Source organism: Ornithodoros turicata, chromosome 7, assembly GCF_037126465.1.
Source record: "Ornithodoros turicata isolate Travis chromosome 7, ASM3712646v1, whole genome shotgun sequence".
Lineage (NCBI taxonomy): Eukaryota > Metazoa > Arthropoda > Arachnida > Ixodida > Argasidae > Ornithodoros > Ornithodoros turicata.
The window spans coordinates 31943783-31968915 of NC_088207.1; the positions used below are offsets into that span (position 1 = coordinate 31943783).

Below are 25133 nucleotides of genomic sequence, written 5' to 3' on the forward strand. Positions count from 1 at the left end.
TCTTATGGATTGCAATGCCTTGAAGTTGCACTCTGTGCTTCACGATGCCCCACTGGAATATGGTCCAAGTGAGCAGAATGATGAGCAGTGGAATAAAGACACGATAGAGGCATGCACGCTTCAGACGGCTTCTCAGTGATGACGCCATGTGTGATTGCGCTCTTGCAGGTCTGCAGGATACCACCGCGTGGAACGATCTTCTTCTATTAGTGCGTTACCCAGAATGCACGTCGTCTAACCAACGAGGCAGTTGTCCACGATATCACGAAAGGTCCTGGTGGCGGAGGCACGTGCTGTGCATTCGGCAGCAATCTGGATATTCATCGGCAGGCTGCAAGTTCTGGTGGCGTCACGCTGCGAGGCCATACAAAGAATATCGACAATACTAGGAGGCTATAACGTGTGATGGGCTATAATAAACACACAGCTTCCAAAGAAAGGAATATCTTTCATTCTCGATGCAGCCAGTGTTCGGAGCAGGACATTATATGGTCAGCTTCTTGGGCGCTTCAGTAAAACACTAATATGGCGTATAGACTGGTAGAAATCCAGCGAACTGGTATTGAAGTATGAAGGGAAGTGCCTCAGGACGGGAGCCGCCGATATTTCGAAGAGTACACTGGCACACAGGCACTTCCCTTCATACTAATATGGAGTAGCTTTGCATGAAGAGCGTACAGGCCTTTGCCAGTTTGACTATTTGTAAGTCATTCGTTTTCGTTCGGCAGAAACAAATTTTCAAGGGCTACTGCGAAGTAAACCGCGACCTACCACATAGATCGTTATGCAAACAAATATCCGGCCGTCCTACAGTAAAAATCAAACAACATATAAATATAGGTTGTTAGTGGACCTCGCAGACAGAGGATTATAAGATGAGATGTGCTTGTGTAAGAGCCCAAACAGGGAACAATACAGCCTGGTAAACAACTGCCTATACAGACGACGCCACTGAAAAATATCAGCCGGCACGACCTCCATCTTTCACTTCAGCATATAAGTATGGGGCATTCCCTGAATAACAAATCGGATCCGATCGGGCGCTGCTTTTTCGCTACAACCTGAGTGCCAAAGTAGTGTGATACTCAACACATTTTTGCGTGTGACTGTGTGCTGGGACTTGCGGAGGATTTTAATCTCGGGGGCTTGTTGGAATACCTAGGGGGAAGATGTGACACCAGTATCTGCAAGCTTAATCTCCAGGCTTTTTTTAACCTTTCCTCAGGTATTTTGACCTCCTTCACAGGCGTACGTTTGGGGTAGGCTTAGGATCTTTGAGGGCATATTAGGGGGAGGGCATGAATTTGAGTTGTTCTTACCAACAAAGAACTACATTGCCATACCACAAACAGGCCATGACAAATATGAAGATGCCATTACAAATTGGCGTGCAAACAACAGCCCCGACAGAAGTGCACAAAAATGAATAGACCTCTACCAGAGAAACGTCATCATGACGTTGGTAGACAGACTGAAACCGAAACAAATCGGAAGGAGAGGGCTGGGTTACACGAACGGGCACTTGTTCGCTACCTCCAATTGAAAGAAAAGTAGGACTGAAGGTCGCGTCCCTTTCAGGAACCATCGTAATCCCCTCAAGACCGCGGCCCTCAAGACCGTGGCTCAAGAGCAGTTCAACTCTACCAAATTTGTGGCGCTGTCGAACGCTATGACGTCATTTCTTTACAAACAGGGAGAGGTCTATTGAAAGTTGCCATGCGCCCAAAATTCGACATGAAACGCGCGTCCGACCGCGTATTTCGAAACCCTGCCCACAGCCTCCAAAAGTAGGCCGTGGTTTCAACCTTTCCATCCCCCCCCCCACCCCCATGCACGGTGTAAGAAGAGACAGGTGGCCGAACGCGCAGCAAGCGCTCTGCGCCGGCGGTGTCGAAACCACGCCCGTGGTTTCAAAGGGATTCGGCATCGGCATCAGCAACATCGGCGGAAGCAAGCTAGTCTTGGCTGGTCTTGGCCCGTGGTCTTGGCTAGGCTGCTACTGCTAGTCTACTCTACTAAAACGACACCTATCCTTAGAATTCGAAACACTATCCGCGCCGCGCTTTGCCAAACAGAATTGAAAATGACATCTGATGATGATGACGACGGTCTAGACCTAACTGAGATCGATATTTTTCGCTTCAAACGCCCAGCAGTTCGGCAACCTCGTGGTACCATAATCGAAGACAAAACAAATGCAGTTCTAGCTGTACCTATATCGTCCGAGCAGCTCGAGTGTGTAAAAGAAGCACCCGGACCTTCTTCAATTGAAGAGGTTTGTGTTTCGTCTTCTATACGCCGTCCCCTCATTTAGTAATGAGCGCTGAACACTGCAAGTGCATCCAAAATTATGAATAACCCAGGTAGAAATTTGAGTTGGAAGCCACATACACCTACTAGCCCCATCCACACAGTTGTGTTACTCTCTGGTGTAACGCCTCTTGTTCTCTTCTTATCCTAAAGAATGATTTTCATTTTTCAGGCGCGGATCTAGCGGGGCACTAGGGATATCTTGACCTCCCCTTCAATTCCTGTCCTTACATAGTGTTTCAATTAACCTTAGGTAGTGTAGTAGAGTGCTGCCCAAGGCAGGACCCCCATCAGAAAGGTCCTGGATCCACCCCTGTCATTCTAGCCCATACTTCTGCAGAATATTGTATGAGTAGTGGTGTAGAAACAATCTCTCAAATTGCAGCGGTTCCAGAACGTGAGAAAGCTAGCAAGTTCACTTCATGAGAGAACACTGGCTCTCGATAGGAGAACAGAGAAACGTCGCTTGAAAAGACTTGAGAAAAAAGAGGCAAAACTCGGAAGTCTCAACCCAGATAAGTGAGTCGTTTTCATTAATTTAGGTCAGTTTCATTTTTTTTCTTGTTCTCCGTGAATTCACAGTGACAGCATAGTTGTGATTGAAAAGCGTCTCTGGATGAAGTAAGGCCATCCAAACCCATAAGTATGAAATTTTGCTCCACAGGACTCAACCAAAGGAACGTGAAGTAAAAGGATCGTGGGATGACGTCAGAGGCTACCTCAACATTAACGAACACTTGACGGGCCCAACCCCACAGGGAAGACATGGACCCAAGGTATAACAATGGCTTTCGAGGAACACAGTGGGATGGCAACACGGAACGCGAGGAAATTTAACGTGGGGTGCACACAGGCGATGCAAAAATATCAAAATTTTCTATATCGATAAATATCAGCATTGTAAAAAAATAATTGATAACATCGATTAAAATATCTCTATTTATATTGATAAATTATCAATATAAAAGCCGTCACGCAATTACTTGAACAATCAGAAAAAGTTGCCTTTGTTTCATTATCTTCCATGCGTGTTACCGCTGGCACGTGATGAAGATGCCGATGAACAACGTGCATTACGAGGACCGATGAGGATACGCCCTCAATTATCGTGTCGGGAAGATTGGGGAATAATTAGTGCAAGGATTGAGGTGAGTGCAGAGGATGTCGCCTGCAGGATGTCTTAGGATCCGCACCAGCTTACCTGCCTCCTTCTTTGCTCCTTGAGGTGTAGACGTTTGCGAAAACGGATCCACGCCAGCAACAAAAAATCCTCGGTTTTGACTGTCGTGTGCGTTGCATGCCCGTTGGACTTGTTCTGCACATTCCAATGCGTTGTTCAGCATGAAATGCAGCCCTGGACAATCCACAAACTTTTAGAAACTGACAAAGTCTTTCCTGAATGTGCATCACATCTTTACAAGAAACATCGGCATCATGTTGCAAAACCAAATCAAGAGGGAGGGAGGCAAAAAAGCTGTCAAGTTTGCTTAGTAAACTTGTTGACTTGCTCATCCAGTCTGCGCGCAGAAGACGATGAATTACTGATATTTCTATCAGCGTGCATATCGATATCTCTATCAGTGTGAATATCTATATTTTTATTGATAAATATCGATATTTTAAACGTATCGATAACTTTGCAGGCATAAAATATCGATACTAATATCGATATCATTCCATCCCTATTGCACGCACCACGCTAGCCAGTCTGTAAAAAACCACAAATTTCTAATAAATTGCTTGAGTACTTCTCCTTAGTTAGCAACATCTTCCTGTGTCTTCGGAAACGTGGGACAACTGATTCTAACTCTCTAAATCTAATCTTTCTTCCTTAACGTATCATTTCAGACAGAACTGGAATGCATGGTCGATGCTGCGATTGCGGAAGGTGATTTTGAGAAAGCTGAAATTCTAAGCGACAACCTCTCAAACTCTCAGGTATGACGGTTATTATGTTATAAAATACAGTGGAACAGTTGTACCGAATATTTTTGTTGTGTCGAACCTGACGAAATATGGCAGACAATTGTGGCTGGGAGTATTCGCTGTACAGTGAATTTTTGAAAGTGTGCCAAGTTTGGAAGTACGTATGTACATTTCATGTATTTACAAAGTATTTAATCAAATAAATGCTCGCAAACAGTATTGAAATATAAATAAATTTTCCCAGAGTGTATTTAAGTACAAGATATAAATACATGTACTTATATTTTAAATAGTGTATTTAAGTACTGCCCACCCTTGATGGTATTGCCCAATTTTACACTGTTTTACAGCTCCCAAAAAAGCACCTGATTTTTAGTATTACTAAAAACAAGGCCCAAAAACACAAGGCCCTATTTACAGCCAATTGTTAGTTGTGTGCAAACCCATTTTGTTTATTGTGGGATCCGACTTTCCTCCCTAGTTCGCGGTGAAAATTGCTGATGCTTTTGCTGCAAAACGCTACGCAGAAGAGCTCAAGGTGGAGAAGGCCAGAGAATACATTAAGAAACAAAAGAAGCTTCCATGGGGGTACGTGGTATTTTCCTCAATCTTGTGTTTTACCCAGGTTGTTTCACATAAAATCTGCTCGTCTGAAACTTTTGGGGTCAGTGAAACAGTACTTACCTTTCTTGAATTGTTTGCCACGATTTACTGGCACTTCAATCAATTTTCTGTCACAATAAATTGCCTTTTGTGAATTGTACTCCGGTATTCACGAAGTCAACGTAACTTTTTTTGTTGGAAGGAGAAAGCACATCTCAGATTTACTCTATTCCATTACGAAATAGATTTCCTGGTATACAATATTAAGAGCTGAAAACAACAAAAACAAAGAGAATGCAGAAGCTTTAGTTCAAGACTCGGAAATTGTCAGTCGCCTGCAGTTGTCTGTCAGGTTGATGCAAGGAGCAATGGAGGAAAAATGTGACCTGCCGCTTTGTCTCACTGTCAGTGTTTTTTTAGATACTAACTGTGGCATTGTAACCTTCTGCCATTACTGGCGGAAGCGTTGAAAAGGAACTCTGGGCGGCTTGCAATTTGCGCCCTTCAAAGTTGTGGTCTTTACAATTTCTTTCCCACTTATTACCATTGTAGTAGGGAATTTATTTTGTAACAGGACAGGGAAAATATGATGAGTACTTCCTGTTTCTGGCAAAAAACGGTACGTTGATTTGGCAAATTGCAGAGTTAAATTCAGAAAATTCAATTTCTTGCAACCGAAAATTGATTAAAGCTAGTGTAAGTCATCACAAAAGTTTGTGGAAGAGAAATACCATTTACCCCATAACTTTCAGGCAAGTAAATTTTTAAATCGAATTTTGTGACATATTAGGTGAAGCAACCTGTATTCTGAAATGTGCATTGATAACTTAGAAAACTTGTTTTCCAGGTTTGAAGCAAAGGAAAGATGGGAAATGAAAGGAAATATGTAATGAAAAGGAAATGCACATCTTTGTGCATCATGGATGTGAGTTCCACTTTGAGTGAATACTGGTGATCGTCCTGCGAAGTCACTGATCATGAGGCAGTGATGTCACATTGACATCATCCTCTAGAGGCTGATGAAAAAGGAGTGCCCATGAGTGTAAAAGGTTATCAAGGTAGATATCTAGATCAGCTCAACCTCACTACCAGATGGGATAAATATTTTTCAATCAAGTAGTGTCAGCCACATACTTTTGCACAAGCAGATGCTTCTTGAATAAATTATAAATTATAACTTATGAATGAACTTATGAACAAATTATAGGGATGGAATAAGGGACCCTGTAAGAATTAACAGAAAGTGATTGCAACAGAAGCGTGAATGCAATGTGGGCTGCCAGTGAACACAGGCAGAATTCTCCAAATTTGAAGATAATTATCTGACAAGGAAACTGGAAGAAGAAACATTACATAAACGTTCCTGAGATAAAAATTTGAACGAGGTGCAAAAACTAAACCAGTGTTTCGATTGTTGTAGTACAGTGTATGTACAGACTGGACACCCGGCAACAAAAAGAAAGGATGTTCTGCCAAAGTGCACTTGAAGACAACCTTAACTGTTTTGTGACTTTCAGGTGACATTCCATTTCTTGTAAATTTGCATATTTTGCAAACCTTAAAGCAAGTCATCATCTGAGATAAAGCCAAATAGTGAGTAACCAAAAAGGACAAAAGTTAAAAAGGAAATAACAAGACGGTGGACCTTTTAATGAAGATACCACATTAAGCATGAAGCACAGACCAAGAAGTTGACCATGGAAGTAGGAGAGGTCCTATGGGACCTCCTCCTGTACAAACTAACCTAAACTTTGTACCCCTGAAACAAGTAAATCAATCAAATAAAAAAAAATATATATAAATAGGAAGTACCTTCCTTGTCTCTGGAAGTAACCTCCGAAAATACCTTCGAGGTATGATATAATTTTGTCTCGTCTTAGTAATTTGCATAATCAGTAAATAAATAAATCGGCAAATAATTTTTCTAATCACACAGGAGGGCATCACAGATGCACGTGCAAGGCTTTCTTACGTTCCGCCAAGGCAAGGAACGTATTACTTCAAGCGTACATACTTCTGTGGGACGAAGTTGGGCCAACACACTAATTATGAAGTTGATGAGTTTCTAACTTTGGGTGTCAGACAGTTGACAGAGTCGACATCCAATACTTTGCACGTGAAGGAGTGACATCTGTTACTTATGCAGAAACACATGTCAAATACTTAGGGCCCTCAGTTTTTGGGTTTTATTTTTTGTGAAAATCGGGGGTAAATATCGGGTTGAAAATCAGGACCTGCCAAACAGGGTAAAATCGGGTGATATACTGAGAAGTGATGTATTGTCGGGTGAAAAAAAAAAAGTATTTGTTGAAATTAATTAATTAATAATTGGGGTTTACATCGCGATACAACTGAGATCATGAGCGACGCCACAGCGGTTGGTCTGTGGAGTGTTGAAATTAAATGAAAGAATATTTATTAAGAAACTGGTTGATAATTCACTGTATAACCACTAAGGCTTGCACTGGCTCGTGTTTATAAAAAGAATAAGTTGCATGTTCAGTAAAGCATCATCCATCGATGAGCGTTGAGAGCATGCTCGCGCTCGCGTTGGTATACCTCGTATTTTGTTGCCGCATCCTCTTTACTACTCCGCGTACTTTGCTGATACAAGATACTCTCTAGAAGATTTGAAAATTGGCTTCACCTAACACTTCCGTGTATTGCGGGCAAACCCACTTCAAGGAACGCCGAGCGTTGCTCAACTATTTGTTTCTTCGCCGTTTAGCGTGTTTTTTCCTGATTCCTTTGCTATTTTTGGTAACAGCACAAGAAAGGGTCTCGTCGACGTCCACGGAAAGCACTAACAAACCCAACACTGAAGTTTTGGAACAGTGGGCTTGACCGCAATACACAAAAGTGTTAGGTGAAGCCAACTTTGAAAGGGTGACGCCTACCAAAGGAACATTTCTAACGCTAGAAATCGGACCTGCATGCAAGCGTCCACAAATCCAAACCCGACGTGTTTTGTTTACTTCATCAGCAAGACGCGGCGCGGTCGTGAGCAAGTCGGGAGCGGTCGCACGATTTCCATAGTTCGCGCGTGTGCGGATCAAGTCCTTGGTTTGCACTTTCGCACGCCCGGTTTACGGGTTTTATCGGGTTAAACCCGAACTATTTTTATGTAAATCGGGGGTAAAAACAGGCTTTATCGGGTTTTACCCGAAAACTGAGGGCCCTACAAATACTACATTGAAAACGTCCTTCTTGTTGGCAAACCTAAAATAGGCAATGATTGTGGACCATTTTTCCCCACCACACAAGACATTGGAAACTACATTCAGACAACTCTTTGTAAAAATGGGTCAACAAGCAGCATGGATCAAGTAATCGTCATTCAATTTGGCAGCACTTTAAGGGAAACAGATAATCAATGGAAAGTTGTTCCAACCGTTTTAGAAACTATAACATGTTCAACCACTACAAGAGAACTCTTGGCAGCATTAAAAAGAAAATATGTGACTTCTACACGATGGCACTCAAACACTTGGGAAAAAAAACAAAAAAAAACACCACCCTAAAATTTCAACAGAAACAAACTCTCACCATCCAAGAAACATACGAGGAGAGTGTTGAAGTCGCACCCCAAAAACAATTTCAAACTACTTTATTATACTGTTGAGAGTTACCATTCATGGCAGGGTCACTCAAGAAGTATGGCTCAAGTGTGGTCTGCACTGATGCAACAGACAAAACAACAGGCTATGTATACATTCTTCCTCTTTGTTTCGTTGTTGTTAAGACAGCTGTCCGCTGCATGATTGCAGGTGCCTTTATTGTGCAGTTTGAGACAAGTGCTTGCATAGCTGAAGCACTGAAAGTACAGTGGTACTCAAAATTTTCTCCACAATACCGGATAGTGGACTACTGTGATGCTAAAATGCTTGCACTCCGTATTCCAGCAAATGCTGTTATGTTCTGTGGTTTCCGTCGTGAGTAGGTGTTGAACAGATGGCCGTGGGGGAAAGAGTACGCCATCATTGACCGTGAAGGAGCACTTGAGAGAATTTGAAAAAGCTTGAATTGAAGAATTAAAGCCGGCACACAAAGATTTGTGGCATTCGTGCTACTTGAAACACAGTACGTTCCAGTTTCGGGAAAATGGGTAAGTCTCTATGGACTTGCCTTTTGACATTGCATTCACAATGAATAATGGGGTGGAGGCCCAAAACAGGCTTCTTAAGGAATATTTGACATGGGAGAAGGAGCCTCTATGGACATGGATGTACATTATTGCAAAACTTCTCTCTTCAAAGAAGGGAAAAATACCAGGCAGAAGACGACCATGCAACTATTGCCTGTACCACGAGCATGTGCAAGGGTCCCTCTATAACGGTGGCCACAAAGTGTTTCATTGCACATCGTGAACCAGTTGCTGTCTGTATGAAGACCACACACGGGCGGATCCAGGGAAGATCCTCGGGGGGGGGGGGGGGCCCACTGAAAAAAAGAGAGAAGACGGGGGGGGGGAGGGGGGGGGGGGTCGCCATGTAGCAGGAAAATCTGCCGGAATGGGGGGTAGAGGTATGTCTCGGGGGGGGGGGGGAGGGCAGGCCCCCCCCCCCCCCCCCTGGATCCGCCCCTGACCACACATAAAAAGATGTAAAGGTGCTTACGGATGGGATTTTCTCCGTCAAGTGGAGTGATCCTACTGTGTACCACGCTGTGAATATTTTTGCAAATATTTTTGCACAGTATAGAGGCATGCAGTTATCACAGCATGTCAGCTACTGTTCTGCACTATGCTGCTGAACTACAGAAATGTTTTGCAATGTTCTTGCTGCGCTTAAGAAATGCTGGGTGTAAGCTGCCATTGCAACAACAGTAGGAAGGAGGTGGGGGAGAGAGAAGTGCATATATAGAAGCACATCACTTGTGAGTGGAACAGTGGGGTGGAACTATAGTTTTTCCTGTTGTGTCCTCGTATTGTGGTACTTAATCTTTGTTCCGTCGCTTTTAATCCTTGTACCATGGAATTTAATCCATGTGTCACTGTTACAAATAGTTTATTTGTATCTATTTAAAGAAAAGGACAACATTGTACAAATGTGAGACTGCAAGGACAAGCCTGAGTGCTTATACTGTGGGATTTAATCCTTAGTTGCGTTCTTTCTGCATTCATCTAGCAAGGTTATATAATAAAGCGATATTACATTGGAAATTCACTCACTACATGTCTTGTCAGAGGATTAAATTAGTGATCTTTAGATATATTTTTAAAAAGGTGCATGCCCTCACTGTGGTAACGAGAAATAACTGGATGGTCACATGACGGATCCACACAAGTTCTGAAGCATCCAGTTTTATTTAATTGGATCTACTAGGAGTAATTATGGCCTACTCAAAACAACTGACTAACAATGATTGCCTGAAAAGCTCATGGCAGTACAGTACAGATTGCTAACAATTGGGGGGGGGGGGGGAGAATTTGTTTGCAGAAAAAAAAAAGACTAAAGATAAAAGGGGAAAGGTCTGCGCAATGGGTTCAAGGCTGCACGTGTGACATAAGTGCATGCTGACTAAGATTGCATAGCAGTAGCTGTTTGCTGATAAGTATACACTCAATTACATGTATTAAGCTCAGTGAAATTTACTGAGGATTGGTGGACACTGCCCTGTAAATATGCCTATACTAGTTGATTGGCAGGTACAAAAACTACCTCATGAATTGAGCAATAAGGGGTCACTGGGTCACAAAAAGTAATTGGTACCAATAACATGATTGACTAATTTATGTGCGAGACAGGGATTCAGACTGATGGGGACATATTAGTGAAAACTCACTACACTGGCTTATCAGGACTTCTTGATAGGAAGTCCTCACTTGTTGCAGGTTAGGCACATGGAGCTATTGACTGATACCAAGTGCTAGTAGTCATTCATAAGGTCACTCCAGCTGAACGAATAATGGTTGACAAGAACATTGCACCTGCTATGTACTGAATAGTTTGAACCTATTGACCTATAAGGTGTTGATCAGGTGTGTTAACAATATGGAGTCTCTCTCTCTCTCTCTCTCACACACACACACACACGTGCACACAGACAGACAGAGAGAGACAGACAGACAGACAGAGCCTAATTGATGTTGGGTACTTTCCTGCACAGATTGGTAACAAACGTGCATCAAGTGATCATTCTTTATCACTTCTAGTTCTAGTGCCTGTTCTCCCTCTGAAAAAAAAAGAAAAAGGAGTTAAGAGTACCGGCGATTTTCATCCAGTGTCTCTTCCTTTAACATTTCTTTACTGATTCACTGGTGGTGGTGGGTGACATGCTGGGGTCAGTGTGGATCTGGGTCGATAAGGGGCTGACCAGTTGATTCTGGTTGCTGATAAGGATACATTATTTGCAACAAAGGAAAGTAACCAGTCCATTCAGGCTTAATTCGGAGATAACGACTGAAGAGATTATTGGTTTTGCGAATCAAACAGTGGGGATACATTCACTGAGGAGTGGCTGATATGGGCTCAAGTATTCCCCCCAAAGCCATTTTCCAATTTGTCAAAAGCAAAAGCAAAACAAGCCAGTCATGAGAGAGTATTTCTTTCTATTCACAGGAAGCAAGCAAGCAAGCAAGCGCCACATTTTTTGCTTGCACCCTGTGATTATGGGCCTTGACCTACTTGCTCTCGCTCTTTCTCCACGCTGTGCAGTATTTCTCTCTACCTACGTGCCACTCAACATGTTTAGACTCCAAAGAAATTCGCATGCACTATTCTCTGTGCATGTGATGTAGAAAGCTGTCAGCTTCAGCGTAACTAAAGCAATAATACTTTATTTATAATTACAGGGTTAAACTGGCTGATTTACAGGCCTGGTTACTCATGCTCCACTTTTAGGAGAAGATTTTTGTGCTGTGTTGATCTTGTCTCCCAAGCTCAATGCCATGCCCTGAAAACAATGGAAAAATGATTTAAAACACACCATAACAGTTAAAACTAACATACACTCGCAAATGCATGCAAGCTTCGTACCATCCTATTTACGAAGGTGTAATACATGCGAGAAACTGCGTGGTATTGCGTCATCAGACAAGCATTACCAACAGTGCGCTACGTGATGGACAGATTTGTCAGACAATCTGACTGTGCAGTCAGATTCTCATGTGCCAGAAGTGTATAACATACATATCTTATTTTAGTCTTGCACAGGCAAAATCTAGCCAAAAAGGACAAAACGAGCGAAAGCACCCGAAAACACAAGGCCTTAATCGTACATAGTAAGCAGCTTCTAGAATACTCTTCCGTCTGTCTCACCTGACTCTTAGCACGAATCCTGATATGGCCAACGACTGGGGCATCAGGATTGTTCGGATTCTTTTCAATGCTAACATTTGCCAAGGCGTCTTCTCCAAAGATGGAGCGGGCATAGAGGTTGGCAGCCATGAAACCGCACTCCCCAGACAGGGCCTGTAAGTTAGTGCAACACTTTTGTAAAGCCCGTATGCACCGAGCACCTTACAAACACCGCGCTGTCCGGCTTAGTCTACTAGCACGGCCATACGGCAATGGTCAAGTTCTGCATACCTTCTCGGGTGTTAAGCACTTCATGTTCGTGGAACGAATGACATGCTTCAAGTATGTTGGAAGGTCACAGAGTGATGTGTTCACAGAAACCTGTGTAGAGAGATGTATTACGTAAACATGCAGCTACAACTCATAGGATGGATGCAATGGCTTGTGATTCACCTTATTTTCCCATTCAAACTCTGCCCACATTCGACGGAACTCGTTGTCAGTGCACGATGCTGGTATGATGTAGTCCATGATGTCGATGTGAATATCACTCAGCACTACCACGTTTCGATCGCTTGCCGCACCGCTCACGTCATACACTGAACAAAGAAAGAGATTAACTATACAGCATATTTCTTGTGGTATATTGCATTACACACCATATAGTTAGGGTCTAACTTTTTTGGGTTAAACCTAATTTCTTTCCAAATTTCAATAGTGTACCACATGCACTATTTAGTAGCAAGTCTGTACAAGTGTCTCATATAAATGTTATACGAGTAAAACTTGTAAACTGCGTGCAAGTAGTAAACTATGAGGTACACTTGATATTAGAGCATGTGGCGCTTGGGACCATAACGGTACGTGTGTCTCATATAAATGTTATACGAGTGCAACAGTAAACTATGTGAGGTACACTTGATATTAGAGCAGGTGGCGCTTGGGACCATAACTCGTGAGGAATGCATATTTGACCAATATGCGAACTTTTAACAGCAGGCCACTTGTTGGACAGAAAGAAACAAAACTAGGCCCAAAAATAATAGATTTAAAAATATCACCATATTTAACCCGTAAAGGTCAAGCCCTACATAGTATATATGTGATGGATAATGTGTGAAGAGCTCCGTTAAATTTGTAACAAGTATTTGGTGCAGCCTTGAGTTTAGTACATTTCACATTACGTATTTATAAGATGTGATTCAGCCACTTAGCTCTCGAATATCTACACATAGTATATAAAGTAAGTTACAGACGCGCCTGTATATGCAACATGTCTAGCCAAGAAGTGCTGATATCATGTGGTACATCAACCAGGCAGCAGTTGCCCATGAATTCTGGGCTAAAGTCAGTTTAGAATGTTCATTAATGACAGTGCTAGGGAATTTGTTCCACTGAGAAGAACCAGGTGGTCACAGGTCACCTACTCAATGTGGTGGAGAACATTGAGGAAGTTCACATGCCAGATGGACATCACCTTATTCATTCCATACACAGTGCAATCCCATAAACTCAAACTGTCTAAAAGATCTCATAGCACACTTCCCATACTCTTGCATGAAAAAAAGCCACAGCTATAGAAAGCCCAGAGGAAAAATTAAAAATCAGCCTATCTTGCCACATAACAGTAGTTTTTGTTTACATTAGAGGTTCCAATTTTGTAATGTACCATTTTCGTTACCATTACCATTCCCTGACTTTGCTGCTTCCTCCGCTATATGTTCTAAAAGACCTCCACAGTAGTATGAAGTGCCAAGGAATGTTACATATTTAGCGATGGAGAATGATGGATTACCAATGTTGCCAAAGATAATGCCATTTTCCGTAGAAGCAACTTTTACTGTTGCCTTGATGTTGCAAAAGTCGTGTGGTGCCAGCACAACAGGTGTTGGTTTCTCTACCAACTTCAGGTCACCTGAGAAATATGAAATACCAGTCAGGCACTCCTTGGGATTGCACAAGCTGCAAGATATTCTTACCAAGTGTTGCCAGTTCGAGGGTGCAGTTCTGAAGTGTGTCAGCAGTCTGATTCACTACTAGCACATCGAGCACAATGTCGTACTGATTGACATGCACGTACGCCTCAGCGTAGACAGGGTCAGAGAATCCAGTCAGCTGTGCTACCTTTGACAACTTGGACGTTGAAAGAAGGTCATCTCCGCCATTTCGCTTGTTCAACCCCATCGCAGCGTGCAGGCTCAGCTCAAACATATTCTGAATGAGATAAACAGGACATTTGACCACATAGGGTAACACCCAGGTGTGGAACAAACACAAAATGAACTGAACCAATACTATAGCACATGCTGATGTGCAACAGAAACCAGTCTGGCTGACACAGCTGGTTCAAGAGGCAGTTATTTCTATATAATGGCTGTTATTCGGGTATAATGGCTAACTACTGGATGTGAAACTGGCTCTATAAAAATTTGGGAGGTGCCAATGGTGTTGCCCAAAAAATGAAGAACACCTGTGTTTAAAACCTGAACTGATAAAGTCATCAGTCTGAAGTCACTGGTCAGATACTTGCCTCTGTGCCTGCGGTGTTGTTCCTTGCAGACAACTGTCCAAAGGATATTGGGTCATCCGCATGGACTGTAACACCCTTCACCTGCTTAGCCTGCAAAACGTGGCTATGTCAAATATCTGAAACACACCTTATGAAGTGCACCGAAAGAAGTGCACCTGCACCTTTTGAGTTTCCATCTCTTCCTCCATTTTAGCAGCCAGCATTGCTGAAAGTGCCCTCCTGCACTCTGTGCCAAAGATTGTGCTGAGCGTGGCTGAACGTTCAGAGAGGATCTTCAGACACAAGCAGATACGATCAGCATCATCATCGTTGATAGCCTGAGAAAACAAAACAGTACTGTAGCACTACAAGCTTGTAGACAACAAAGCCTGTAATATCAGTTACCTTAGTTGGTAGTCCAGACTTTCCCAAGTGTAAAACTGAGGTCATGATCAGCATACATTCAGCAGTAAATGCCTGGAAAAAGTGTAGACTTATGCACACACACACACACAGCAACAACAACAACAAAAAAGAAATGCAGCAATGCTATTCTGTAAGATGTAAGGAACATTACATTTTGCTTTCTTCCATCTGGTACTAAAGTCATGTAGCGTACGGCCAACTTGGTCAAGCTGGATGCAAGAGCAGCTCCAATGAAGAAGTCACCCTCCATCAGGTAGCCACGGAGGGGTGGATGTTTTGCTGGGGTAAAAGAATAAAACATCATATTCTCGTACCACGGCAAGATCCACAAACACAGAATAGCAGTGTAGAAACGCTGTTGTGAGACTTAAGTGCTGTGTTTGTCATGCTGTATTTTACTGGCCTAAGCAAGATCTATTGTGCAAGATGTATTCCAACCTTGCAATGCTGTGGAGGAAGGTGCAGTGCTGAAAGCACTTTGTGTTGCGTATGTGCCATCGGCCGTTACAAGTCGCTGAACTGTCCCTGTCATAGCAGAATCTTCCTTTTCTTCCGTGTCTCCTCCTGCTGCCTTTCGCAGTTCATCATCAACAAGTGGCAACTAAACACGAAGTAACACATCAGAGATTACCAGCTCCCGCTGTGGCATTCAACTTGTCAATATCAGAGACATGAAGGGAGAGTACAGCCCAGGTTGTGCACGTGGTACACATGGGTGTAACATGGTACACATAATGATGTACTACCCTCTCCATTAAGACTGCTGAATCCAGTTTCCAATTATGGGTAAGGCCTAAGCACTTTGTAGTGCTCCTCGGAATGATTATGGTCTCTCTTCATATGGGTGTACTTACATCTCCTAGGGCCTGTCGGGTTTCAGTCATGACGCTTTGGATATCTTCCACACTGTTGCAGTATTCGCCCAGTAGCCAGAGAGCCCCTCTATGAATTCTAAAAGAAAGATGAGAACGTAGGTATGCTGTGTTGGTACGATCCCTTTATCATCCACAGCGGCACGAGAAAAAAGCATCTGCACTATCCTGAAACTTAACAATGTACAGAAAAGGTATTCTAACTGGGACACTTAGGAAATTTGCAACAACAATGACCATACTACATCGTATTTCGGCGTACTGAAAAGAAGGTACTTCAAAAATCAAAATCTCTCAGTGCATGCCATATGATTTTACCAACTTAGTTCATACGGACATTCAGTCTGTGGCATAAAACCTTCACATAAAACGATAAACGTTTCACATAAACGTTTTTGATATATGTGATTTTCAAAAGAAAAGCTTATCAAAATGGAACAAAGATATCGCTTTTGTTGCGCACAAAACGTTCACTCACTCGGAAGTCTTTATGCTTCCAAAGACCTCGAGCAACTTGGCGGTGATGAGGCTGCGCAGCTGCTCGAACCGTTGCATCGCCTCACGGATAAACACCAGAACGTCGGCAGCTGCATTTTCTTTGGTGTCGGAAAGGAACTCCATGAGCTGCACAGGGAAACATTTACAACACAGGACCTTTACAGCAGGTGCAGTAGAGCTTATACGTAGCGACTTTCGCAATGACCCCCGCTCCTACAGTAACGGCGGGACCTGATGGCTCCTGCGAACTCTGAGACTACACATAACGGGTACTAGCTGACAGGACACAGTGCTTTCGTTTGAATATGAATCGGTCTCCATTAGAGCACGTGGCTGCTTCAACAGCCGGTTCAGACTGCATGGGCAGCCACACACCTTAGTTACCCACGATTAGAGGTCGATGCCTAATTTCTGGAGAACGTAACTGAATAAGAAGGTCGCCCTATACTTGAACGAATACGGTAGCGTCCCTTTATCAGTTCTACATTTGAATTCTCGAAGTTGAAATGGCTGTTGACAAGGACTCACTACTGGGATGATAGCATGGGCTACATCAGGGAATCGCACGCAGCACGAATGCAACGTTCTCACGAGCAGTTGTCTGTATTTTTCCGTGTCTTCATGCTCCACTGCACTGTTTGTTTTGGTCACCTCTTTTTTCAGGACCAGCACCATCTGCATGAGAAGCGATAAGTTGCCAAGAAAATTGAACAATCTTGTGACATCAGTAAGGGTAAATGACCCCAAAAAATGCAGAGAAAATGTGTAGCACACGTAAACCAACTAACCTCTTCAACATTCCTAGATGAAACCAAGTCCAATGCAAGATTTAATGTTTTCTTGCGAACTTCTAAGTCAGATGCCGCAAGCACCCTGAGGATATCCATCACAAGGTCCTAAATATTAAAATGAAAAGCTGGGTGTCACGAAGAAATCTTTAACTGATGCGAACGGTTACAAATGCATCAAGTGAGGTAATTGTCAAGACACTTTATGGATTGTCGCTTTCCTTACTTGTAGGATCCTTTCATGCGAAGGTATATCTTTCAGGGCGATAAGACGGTCCAACACAATCAATTTCACATTATTGTCGCTCTCCTTTACGATGAGCTCGATGTAGCAGCTGGCTGCAGCCTGTGTATTGTAAATTAATAAAAAGCTTTAAATGAGAGCTGAACAACGGCCATTTTATAACTCCTAATGCAGCTTGTAATGGAACTCGCAATTAATGGTTTAAAATGCTCAACAGCCAAGGAACAGAACTTCGATCTACAGAAAACGTTGTTTCACCTTTTCCTGAATCAACGAATGATGAAGTCATTTGTAAATGAACCTCAGTTCCACTATCGGTCCCGCTCTTGCTATTCAAGTATGTAACTAAGATACTAGAGGTAATACCTTGATTGCTGTGGGAGCTGTGGACAGAGTGACAAGTGTTCCAGCAGCCTCATAGCGTACTGCGGGGCTATTTGAGTTGAGGAGGTTGTATATGCAACGGATAAAACGTGACCTCTCCGAAGGGTTGGAATGACACACCTGAAAGTGCAGACTGACTATCAGAATTAATGTGCACGGATCATCTCAAGTTCGTCACCTTCAGAGGTGGTTGTTAGCTGAAGTGAAGGTGAAGTGCTGCATACCCATGTAATACCAAACCCAAAAAACAAGTGCAGTGCAGGCCAGTTTCAATTTCAGGGTTAGAGAAGAAGAGCAGTTAACTGATGCCTCGAAACCAGCTTTATGTAGTGTAATTGAGAGGTTGGTTCACACAGTATCTATTTGAAGCATTGCAACATCGACTTATTCGAGCAGATATCCCACATGAACCATGTTGCGAATGGGCAACTGCTTCTTATATACCTTTTTTCATTTCGCATTCCAAATGTCGATACAGTTCCCTGTGAAGCAGACCACCACCACCACCATTTCGACGTGTTCCAAAACACAAAAAATGTTGATGAGACTGACCTTGTAGATGAGTTCCACAATAACAAGCTGCAGGATGTCACCGAAGGTATGCACCTGGTCGATACACGAGCCCAGGTAGTTGAGGGCACGCTCTTGCTCAACATGAATGAGCATCATGAAAGCATTGCGCTTGCAAGACATGTCTTGTTCAGTTTCGAGGAAGTTGGAAATTAACTCTGGTGCATCAGGAATCAAAAAGTCAAAATTCCTGAAGAAAGAGCACATTTTTACTGCATAATACACACAGCAAAGAAAAAAAGAAGTATTGCAGCATTACATGAGGAGAATACCATTTGGATACTGACTCTGCATCATTACACACAAAGAAAGCAAATCCATTTGTAGTTTTGTCTTACTTGTAAATAGTAAAGATAGCAAGAACAGCATTTCGTCGCACATAGGAATGTCTGTGTTCAAGGCATGCTCGAATCGCTGGCATGAGAGGTTCAAGAAGCTCGGCTTCTTTCAGCTTGCAAAGGAAACGCAGTGTTGAACCTCGAATGAACTCGTTTGGATGTTGCAGGTCCTATAGAAGCAAAACAATCCGTTATTAGCATCACACCGTTTTACCGAGCACAGCAGACATGCAAAGAACAAATGTCTGCTCATAGCATGCAAAGGAAAAACATGTATTTCACTCTCACATACCTTACGGTATGCATCGCACACCAGTATCATCTGTTGGAGCAGTTTGCCATCAGTGGTAGTTTTTGGAACTATCTCCCAAAAGACAAGTAGCAGTTTCTTAATGGTGTGATCTTGGAGGGGCAGCACGAAACGGATGATCGTCATCAGCAGGGACGGAAACTTTTCGCCGTTTAGCATCAGGTGAATGGTCTTTTTCAAAGCTTCAGCTTTCAGCTTCAGGTCACCCTTTTCTGTTTGGAATTGAGCACGAAACGCAGGGTAGCAGTGGTAGTTAAAGGCAAGCGGGAAAGTAACTGGAGTTAGTACATACCTAAGTCATTCTTGAGTTGGATTTCGTTTGGTGGTTCCGAATCGTTTGGTATGTTAATCAACGTGTAACACGGCTGTTCAGCCGACGCCATCTTTTTTCGTGCTACTGGAAAATGCATAAGTGGAGTAGAAATAGTTAAACGACAACGTAAGACTAAAACCGACAATACAAGAGATGAACGGAGATGCAGTGAGGATGAGCTTCGAAAAATGCTTGCGACTACCGCGAAAACGGGTGTAATAGAGTCGCAATGAAGTTTCGATGTGCGAATTGCTATTACCGGCGACAAGGCTGTTGATCTGCGAAGACTTAGATGTGTAATGAACCTCAACTAAGCACCGGCAAGTAGAAACGAGTACATGAACACGCCCAGGTACGCTTTGCCCGATTGCTTTTTTAGATACCAGAGCCTGCAACTGTAAGACGTGTACTGCTTACTAAGGAAGCGTGTGTCCCGGAGTAGAACTATTTGTAACTTGAGTTAGGTCGACTCTAACAGGTGAGAAACTAGACGATATATTCGTGTCACTGCTACACCGCTTCGAGTGGGCTGGCTGTCATGTTTCGATCAATAACACGACATATTTCGTTGCTCGACGTCCAATGTGACAACCCAATGTTCACATGAAAAGCACAAGTTTCCCAACCTTTTCAGTGATCACTGTGCACTGAAAAACACATCAACACGCAACGTCGGCATTAGAACCGCCACGCCACCAAGCAGCCTGATGTTGAAACAGTAGATTACTCAAACCCCCTGTGAGGTCAGGTGTGAAGCAGTATTGTACCAAATCAGTTTACTTACACGAAAGGAAGTGAGTTTTTTAGTATCGCGAAGGCGACACTTTTTATTCTGAAAGAGATTCATAAAAATGCCAATTTAAAAAGCAACTGTGTGACCAAACGGTGGTGTCTCCAAATTCATCTGCAAGAAAAATATCGCCCCAAAAACATCTTTTGAAAACATTTTTTAAGACTCACCCAAGTTAATTTCGACGAACTACCTCAACGACCTCAACCATTAACCTCAGCTCCATGACGGCAGGCGGCGCGATCGTCTTTAGCCGCCGGCGGCCGGCTCTGTACATGGCTCTGTAGCTCAGTAGCCGGCCGCCGGCGGCAACGCGCACGGCGCACGCAGCTCTTTTTCTCACTTTCTCATTCGCACTTTTTGTTAGCCCTTTTTGTTCGCCATTCCGGCTGCTGATATTCCAAACGGGACGGCGCTGAAGAAAAACGGAAGTCAATTATTCTTCCACATCTTACTAAACCACACGGAAAAATGTAAATCCAGCGAACACAGCATTTTTACGACACCAGGTTTGTTGTAGATTGTTCTACAGTCTCAGCCACACCGTGGTCTGAGCTTTCAGGCGTCGAATCTCACGTAACCGACGACTGTACGCGGGCATTTCGGTGTATTGCAACGTTGCAAATTCCGTGCTCGACGAAGACAGTCACTACCAAAGCAGTATCCGATAAACAGAGAAGAGGTGTTTCTGACACCACGCAAAAAGACAGATAGCAAAAAGGGAAAAAAAAAACAACAACAACAAAAAAAAACAAAAAACAGTGCGATATAAAATTCAGGTAAATTTAATGGATTGAACTGAACTCTGAAATTTGCCAAGTTAAAGTAACGTTTTCGTTCCAGAATCAGGAAGCCCATTGCGAATTTGCCTAGATCCACAACAAACTACGCCAGCCAGTGCAACGGAAGTCCATAAACAAATTTAAAAAGTGCAAAAAAGTGCGACTCTGAGAAGCGTAATTACGGAGTTCCGCTCAGTTCTCCATTACCACATCACACAGACGCCAAAAGCACGCTAAGGTTGAGAGCGTTTCCATGTGTTTGCAAGATATGCTCAGTGGTCTTGGTTTTAAAGTAGTAAATGAGCGTATTTAAGTTATCAGTAAATATGAGAAGCGAACGCGTAACGATCATTCCAACTTCCCATACACTATCCACGCATTCCGTTACGCTTAATTACACACGTAACCAGTGGCGTAGGGGTGTTCAATTCCCCCCCGAAATCGTGTTTGGTAGTGCATTTGGGGAGAGGGAAACGAGGATAAATTCTCTTCTCCCATGTAAAGTCGCCATAGAGCCCCTTCCCAAAGATTTTTTCTGGCTACGCCACTGCTCGTAACAACGCATCTACAGGTTTTCCCGTCCAACTGACTGTGCTACTGTATCACCTAAGCACCTTTGCCTCTTCAATAAACATGGCGGACCGTCTTGAAGAAACCGGCTATTTTTTACATATTTCAGACGACATTGGACGTTCAGTATTGGTTCATTTTGTTCATTTTCCCTCTTCTTTAAGGTAGAAGTGTCTGATTCTTTGTGTTTGTTTTCTTTCGTTGAAAAACAGTGGTCCTGATACGGAAGTACATATACAGGGTGTGTGCAGAAAAACGTAACCCGCATTTAGGCACTTTGCTTGCTGTCTACGTAACTAACGAACGTCCGGTGGTGCACGATGGCGCATTTATGCGTGCGAAATCTGCAGAAAAATCGTGGAAGCCATACTTAGCTTAAAAAATAAACAGAGCAACGAAGAGGTCGGCCTCCGTGCAAGGGCAACATGGCGGACGCAGGAGAATGAATAAAACCGGAGCACTAAACACGGACAAGAACACACATAGACGACACTTGCTCCACTATCAACAGATAACTGAATAAAACCGAAGCACAAAACACGGACAAGAACACACATAGACGACACTATCTCCACTTTGCTCCACTATCAACAGAAGCAAGTGTCGTCTATGTGTGTTCTTGTCCGTGTTTTGTGCTCCGGTTTTATTCAGTCATGTACCAACACGCCCATTCTGCCATTTTGGAGGACGCAGGAGAGTTGTGTTCAGGTATCGCTAGGGGAGCTATCGGTGCAGAAATTGAAACGATGCCCCACATGGATGCTCATCGGTAGTGCCGCTAACGGTGCATGCACATAACTCTCCTGAGACTGCCATGCACTACCATGCACTGTCATGACAGCCCTATTCTAATGCATAGAAGCCGATGTTATCGCGCTCTGTTTATTTTTTTACGCTGAGTATGGCTTCGAGGATTTTTTTGTAGCTTTCGCACGCACAAATACGCCACAGTACGCCACCGGAAGTTCCTCGGGTAAGTAGACAACGAGTTACATGTAAAAATGCGGGTTACGTTTTTCTGCACACACCCTGTACGTCCCCCGGATTTTTCTGTAAGGTTAGCTCGCATAAATGCATCGTCTTGCGCCGCCGAAAATTCGTTCGATAAGTCGTCAACGAGTTACGTACACGTGCAAACGCGACTTTGGTTGCTCTGCACACACACACACACACACACACTGTATCTCGCCGTGTACTGTACTGCACTGTATCTTGCAGTGTGCCGCAGGAGACTTCATGGTGCTGCGTTTGATGTTTGACAGAGGTTACGCGTGTAGAAAGTCGGTGCGTTTACTTACGAGTCATGGCGTTCCATATTTCTGGGGAGAGATTGGCAGGTTTTCTAGGCGTTTCAGGAAGTTCCTTTCCATCCCTGGAAGGAGTCCCGGATGCACGCTGAACCATAGCTTCGTAAGCAGCCACACACGTGGCTAATTTTTTTCCCCCTAAGTCTTCGTCCTTTTCTAGTTCCAACACACGTTCTACGACTGCAACAACATTTCCAGCGAGCAATGAATTTCAGTACCGTGGTTCTTTTGCCTGCTAAGTACACTTATGGTTGTATTTTGATTGAAAGGGAAATGCCAACTGTAAAAATCGACGGGCCGGCAGGCAGACAGAGCGTTGCCTTATCCGTCGAGCATCGATGTGGCGGGAATGGGGGTCGGGTATCCGCTTCGTGAAGGAAGATGATTAAGATGGGCAACGAGGTGTAGACAACGACGACGACGGAAATTACTGGGAGTATATACTAGGCCAGTCCCATGTATGCCAAAGGGAGTCTGGTCATTAGGAGGAGCCTAAAAAAGAGGGTCGACCTGTCAATCAAATTGAGCGTTTGTCATTGGCTGCTGTTTCCTATGCGTGCCGCCATGACACCAAAATTTTCCCGAAAATGGGGGCGTAGCTTGGAACGGCGAAGCGAGGATTTCATGACTTTTTTTTTTTTTTTTCACAGATTACTTCAATTTTATTCCGTAAGTATACATTCTGTTGCAATTATCTTGCAAGTCACCTTTAAATTACGCTCCAGTGTTGATGTTTACCTGAAAATAATGTGTTTCGTCGTCCTTGTTAGGCCTAGTAAAGACAGCGATCGCAGGCAAATAGCAAGAAAAACGCTACGGGTGGCCAACAATTTGCATTTTGTGATATACTTTTATTCATATACACACCTTTGCCCGTTCTTGATTCAATCTTGTTATGTTCCATAGTTAAAATAGGTATAATACCGGCAGTCTGTTCCAACAAGCGGTTCTGCCGGCCAATCAGTTTTGCTAGAAAGCGGTTCTGCCCTTCTGCGTCTTCCCGACATGCCCCTCTCCATCCAGATGACGCCTTTAAAAGTGGACGCAAAATCCTCTATGTTGGTAGGTCGTCAGGGGATATCCTATTCAATCTAATCCAATCCAGTGTCCCGAAAATATCGGCACCCAGTGAATACAGGTAATATATAGTTTGGATAGCCTAGGATGAATAGCGAACTGTATTTTTGTATTTTTCTATCCTCTCGTTGTATTTTTGCTTGTGATTGGCCAGAGAGCTCAAAACGAGGGTGGAGCTCCAGGTATAGGTAGGTCCCATCAATGGCCAGACTCCCTTTGGCATACACGGCACTGTACTAGGCAGTCTGTAGACGACCGTCAACGGTCGAGGTGGTCAATAATAATAATCAATATTATTACTATTATTATTTAGAAACATTACATGCGTTGAATTTGACGGGTGTACATACCATGTGTGGCTAGTGCATTTTTTATTCCGTGTTAGAGCCGCGAAGCAACTGTCGTTATGAGTCACGTAGACATGACAGACACAGACAGATAGAGAGAGGACAGCAGGAAGGAGTGGGGGACGGGGGTTCAGTGTACGTCCTGGGCCGACTTCATGGGGAACTCTGACCTCATTCGTCTGGAAAGTCTTCGGAAAACCCAGGGAAAGCTTCAGACAGCACAGCCGCGGTGGTAGGATGTGAACCCAGCACCTCCCAGTCACGACCTTGGGTATACCACCAACAAGCGGGACGCCTTAAGAGGGCATACCAGCTCTCCGTCCCAATGTATTTCCTATGAAACATATTTTATGCCTTTTCTCGGTAACCGCCGCGGAGATTTTAATGCGGGTGGTTTCACAATAAAGAGGACGACGAGATGAATCGGATAACGATACATTTCTGATACATGTTGTATGTATTTTACGGCAGCGTCACGAATGTGAAAAAAATACACAATTTTTCTCCGCCCTCTTTGAACAGGTTTTTATTAAACTTCTATAGCCATTTCGAAAGAAACTTCCCATTTATCCGATTTACTTTCTCTCGAAATATTTCAGGAATCGATAGACACCAAATTTATATATCTACCACTTTTCGTTTTTATAAAAAAGCATGAAATGTGAGTACACATACACACCGACTGAAAGCATATCACTCTGTGGCGCCATCTGGTGACGCAAAGGAGAAACCGCGCTGATCGTGTCCATCCGCCGAGCAACCGGTGCGCATGTGTGTGTGTGTGTGGCATGCTCGTTCCTGCATCCTCTTTCTCTCTCTCTCTTCTATCTCTCTCTTCTCATTACTGAGTCATTCCAGCCCAATCGTCCAAGTCGCGTTGCTCGACCATCGCGGATTTCCGAGAAAAAAATTAATAATGTTGCCATTGATG

General features: G+C 43.4%; 2 protein-coding genes across 4 annotated transcripts; one reads left to right on the plus strand and one right to left on the minus strand.

Moving 5' to 3' along the window:
* Positions 1–2018: 2018 nt before the first annotated feature.
* Positions 2019–6020, plus strand: LOC135400856 (protein FAM204A-like). The gene is made up of 6 exons (XM_064632801.1): positions 2019–2275; positions 2696–2829; positions 2975–3086; positions 4159–4248; positions 4718–4824; positions 5687–6020. The coding sequence occupies exons 1-6, from the start codon at positions 2084–2086 to the stop codon at positions 5727–5729; spliced, it is 678 nt and encodes a 225-aa protein (XP_064488871.1). The 5' UTR covers positions 2019–2083; the 3' UTR covers positions 5730–6020.
* Positions 6021–11601: 5581 nt separating this feature from the next.
* On the minus strand, positions 11602–23124 carry LOC135400857 (coatomer subunit beta-like). 3 transcript variants are annotated; one of them, XM_064632803.1, is made up of 22 exons: positions 22770–23124; positions 19309–19413; positions 18999–19228; positions 18707–18876; positions 18351–18558; positions 17781–17918; positions 17397–17516; positions 17171–17278; positions 16911–17057; positions 16363–16508; positions 15867–15963; positions 15451–15613; positions 15164–15291; positions 14992–15063; positions 14769–14924; positions 14608–14697; positions 14057–14291; positions 13873–13992; positions 12531–12676; positions 12369–12458; positions 12099–12251; positions 11602–11733 (listed from the first exon to the last, which is right to left on the minus strand). In XM_064632803.1, the coding sequence occupies exons 1-22, from the start codon at positions 22873–22875 to the stop codon at positions 11665–11667; spliced, it is 2997 nt and encodes a 998-aa protein (XP_064488873.1). In that variant the 5' UTR covers positions 22876–23124; the 3' UTR covers positions 11602–11664. The 3 variants fall into 3 exon arrangements, with proteins under 3 accessions (XP_064488873.1, XP_064488874.1, XP_064488875.1); XM_064632804.1 differs by lacking the exon at positions 22770–23124 and adding an exon at positions 19956–20063; XM_064632805.1 differs by lacking the exon at positions 22770–23124 and adding an exon at positions 19956–20014 and having other exon boundaries at positions 19309–19410.
* Positions 23125–25133: the final 2009 nt, after the last annotated feature.

What these genes read in the sequence shown, in the direction of transcription:
- LOC135400856 (XM_064632801.1), top strand. Translation starts at nt 2,084, where the DNA reads ATGACATCTGATGATGATGACGACGGTCTAGACCTAACTGAGATCGAT. An exon ending in GACCTTCTTCAATTGAAGAG is followed by an intron (nt 2,276 to 2,695) that starts GTTTGTGTTTCG and finishes CTCAAATTGCAG; the next exon opens with CGGTTCCAGAACGTGAGAAA. An exon ending in AGGGAAGACATGGACCCAAG is followed by an intron (nt 3,087 to 4,158) that starts GTATAACAATGG and finishes GTATCATTTCAG; the next exon opens with ACAGAACTGGAATGCATGGT.
- LOC135400857 (XM_064632803.1), bottom strand. Translation starts at nt 22,875, where the DNA reads ATGGTTCAGCGTGCATCCGGGACTCCTTCCAGGGATGGAAAGGAACTT. An exon ending in GGAAGCATAAAGACTTCCGA is followed by an intron (nt 15,964 to 16,362) that starts GTGAGTGAACGT and finishes TCTTTCTTTTAG; the next exon opens with AATTCATAGAGGGGCTCTCT. An exon ending in TTCCTCCACAGCATTGCAAG is followed by an intron (nt 15,292 to 15,450) that starts GTTGGAATACAT and finishes CTTTTACCCCAG; the next exon opens with CAAAACATCCACCCCTCCGT.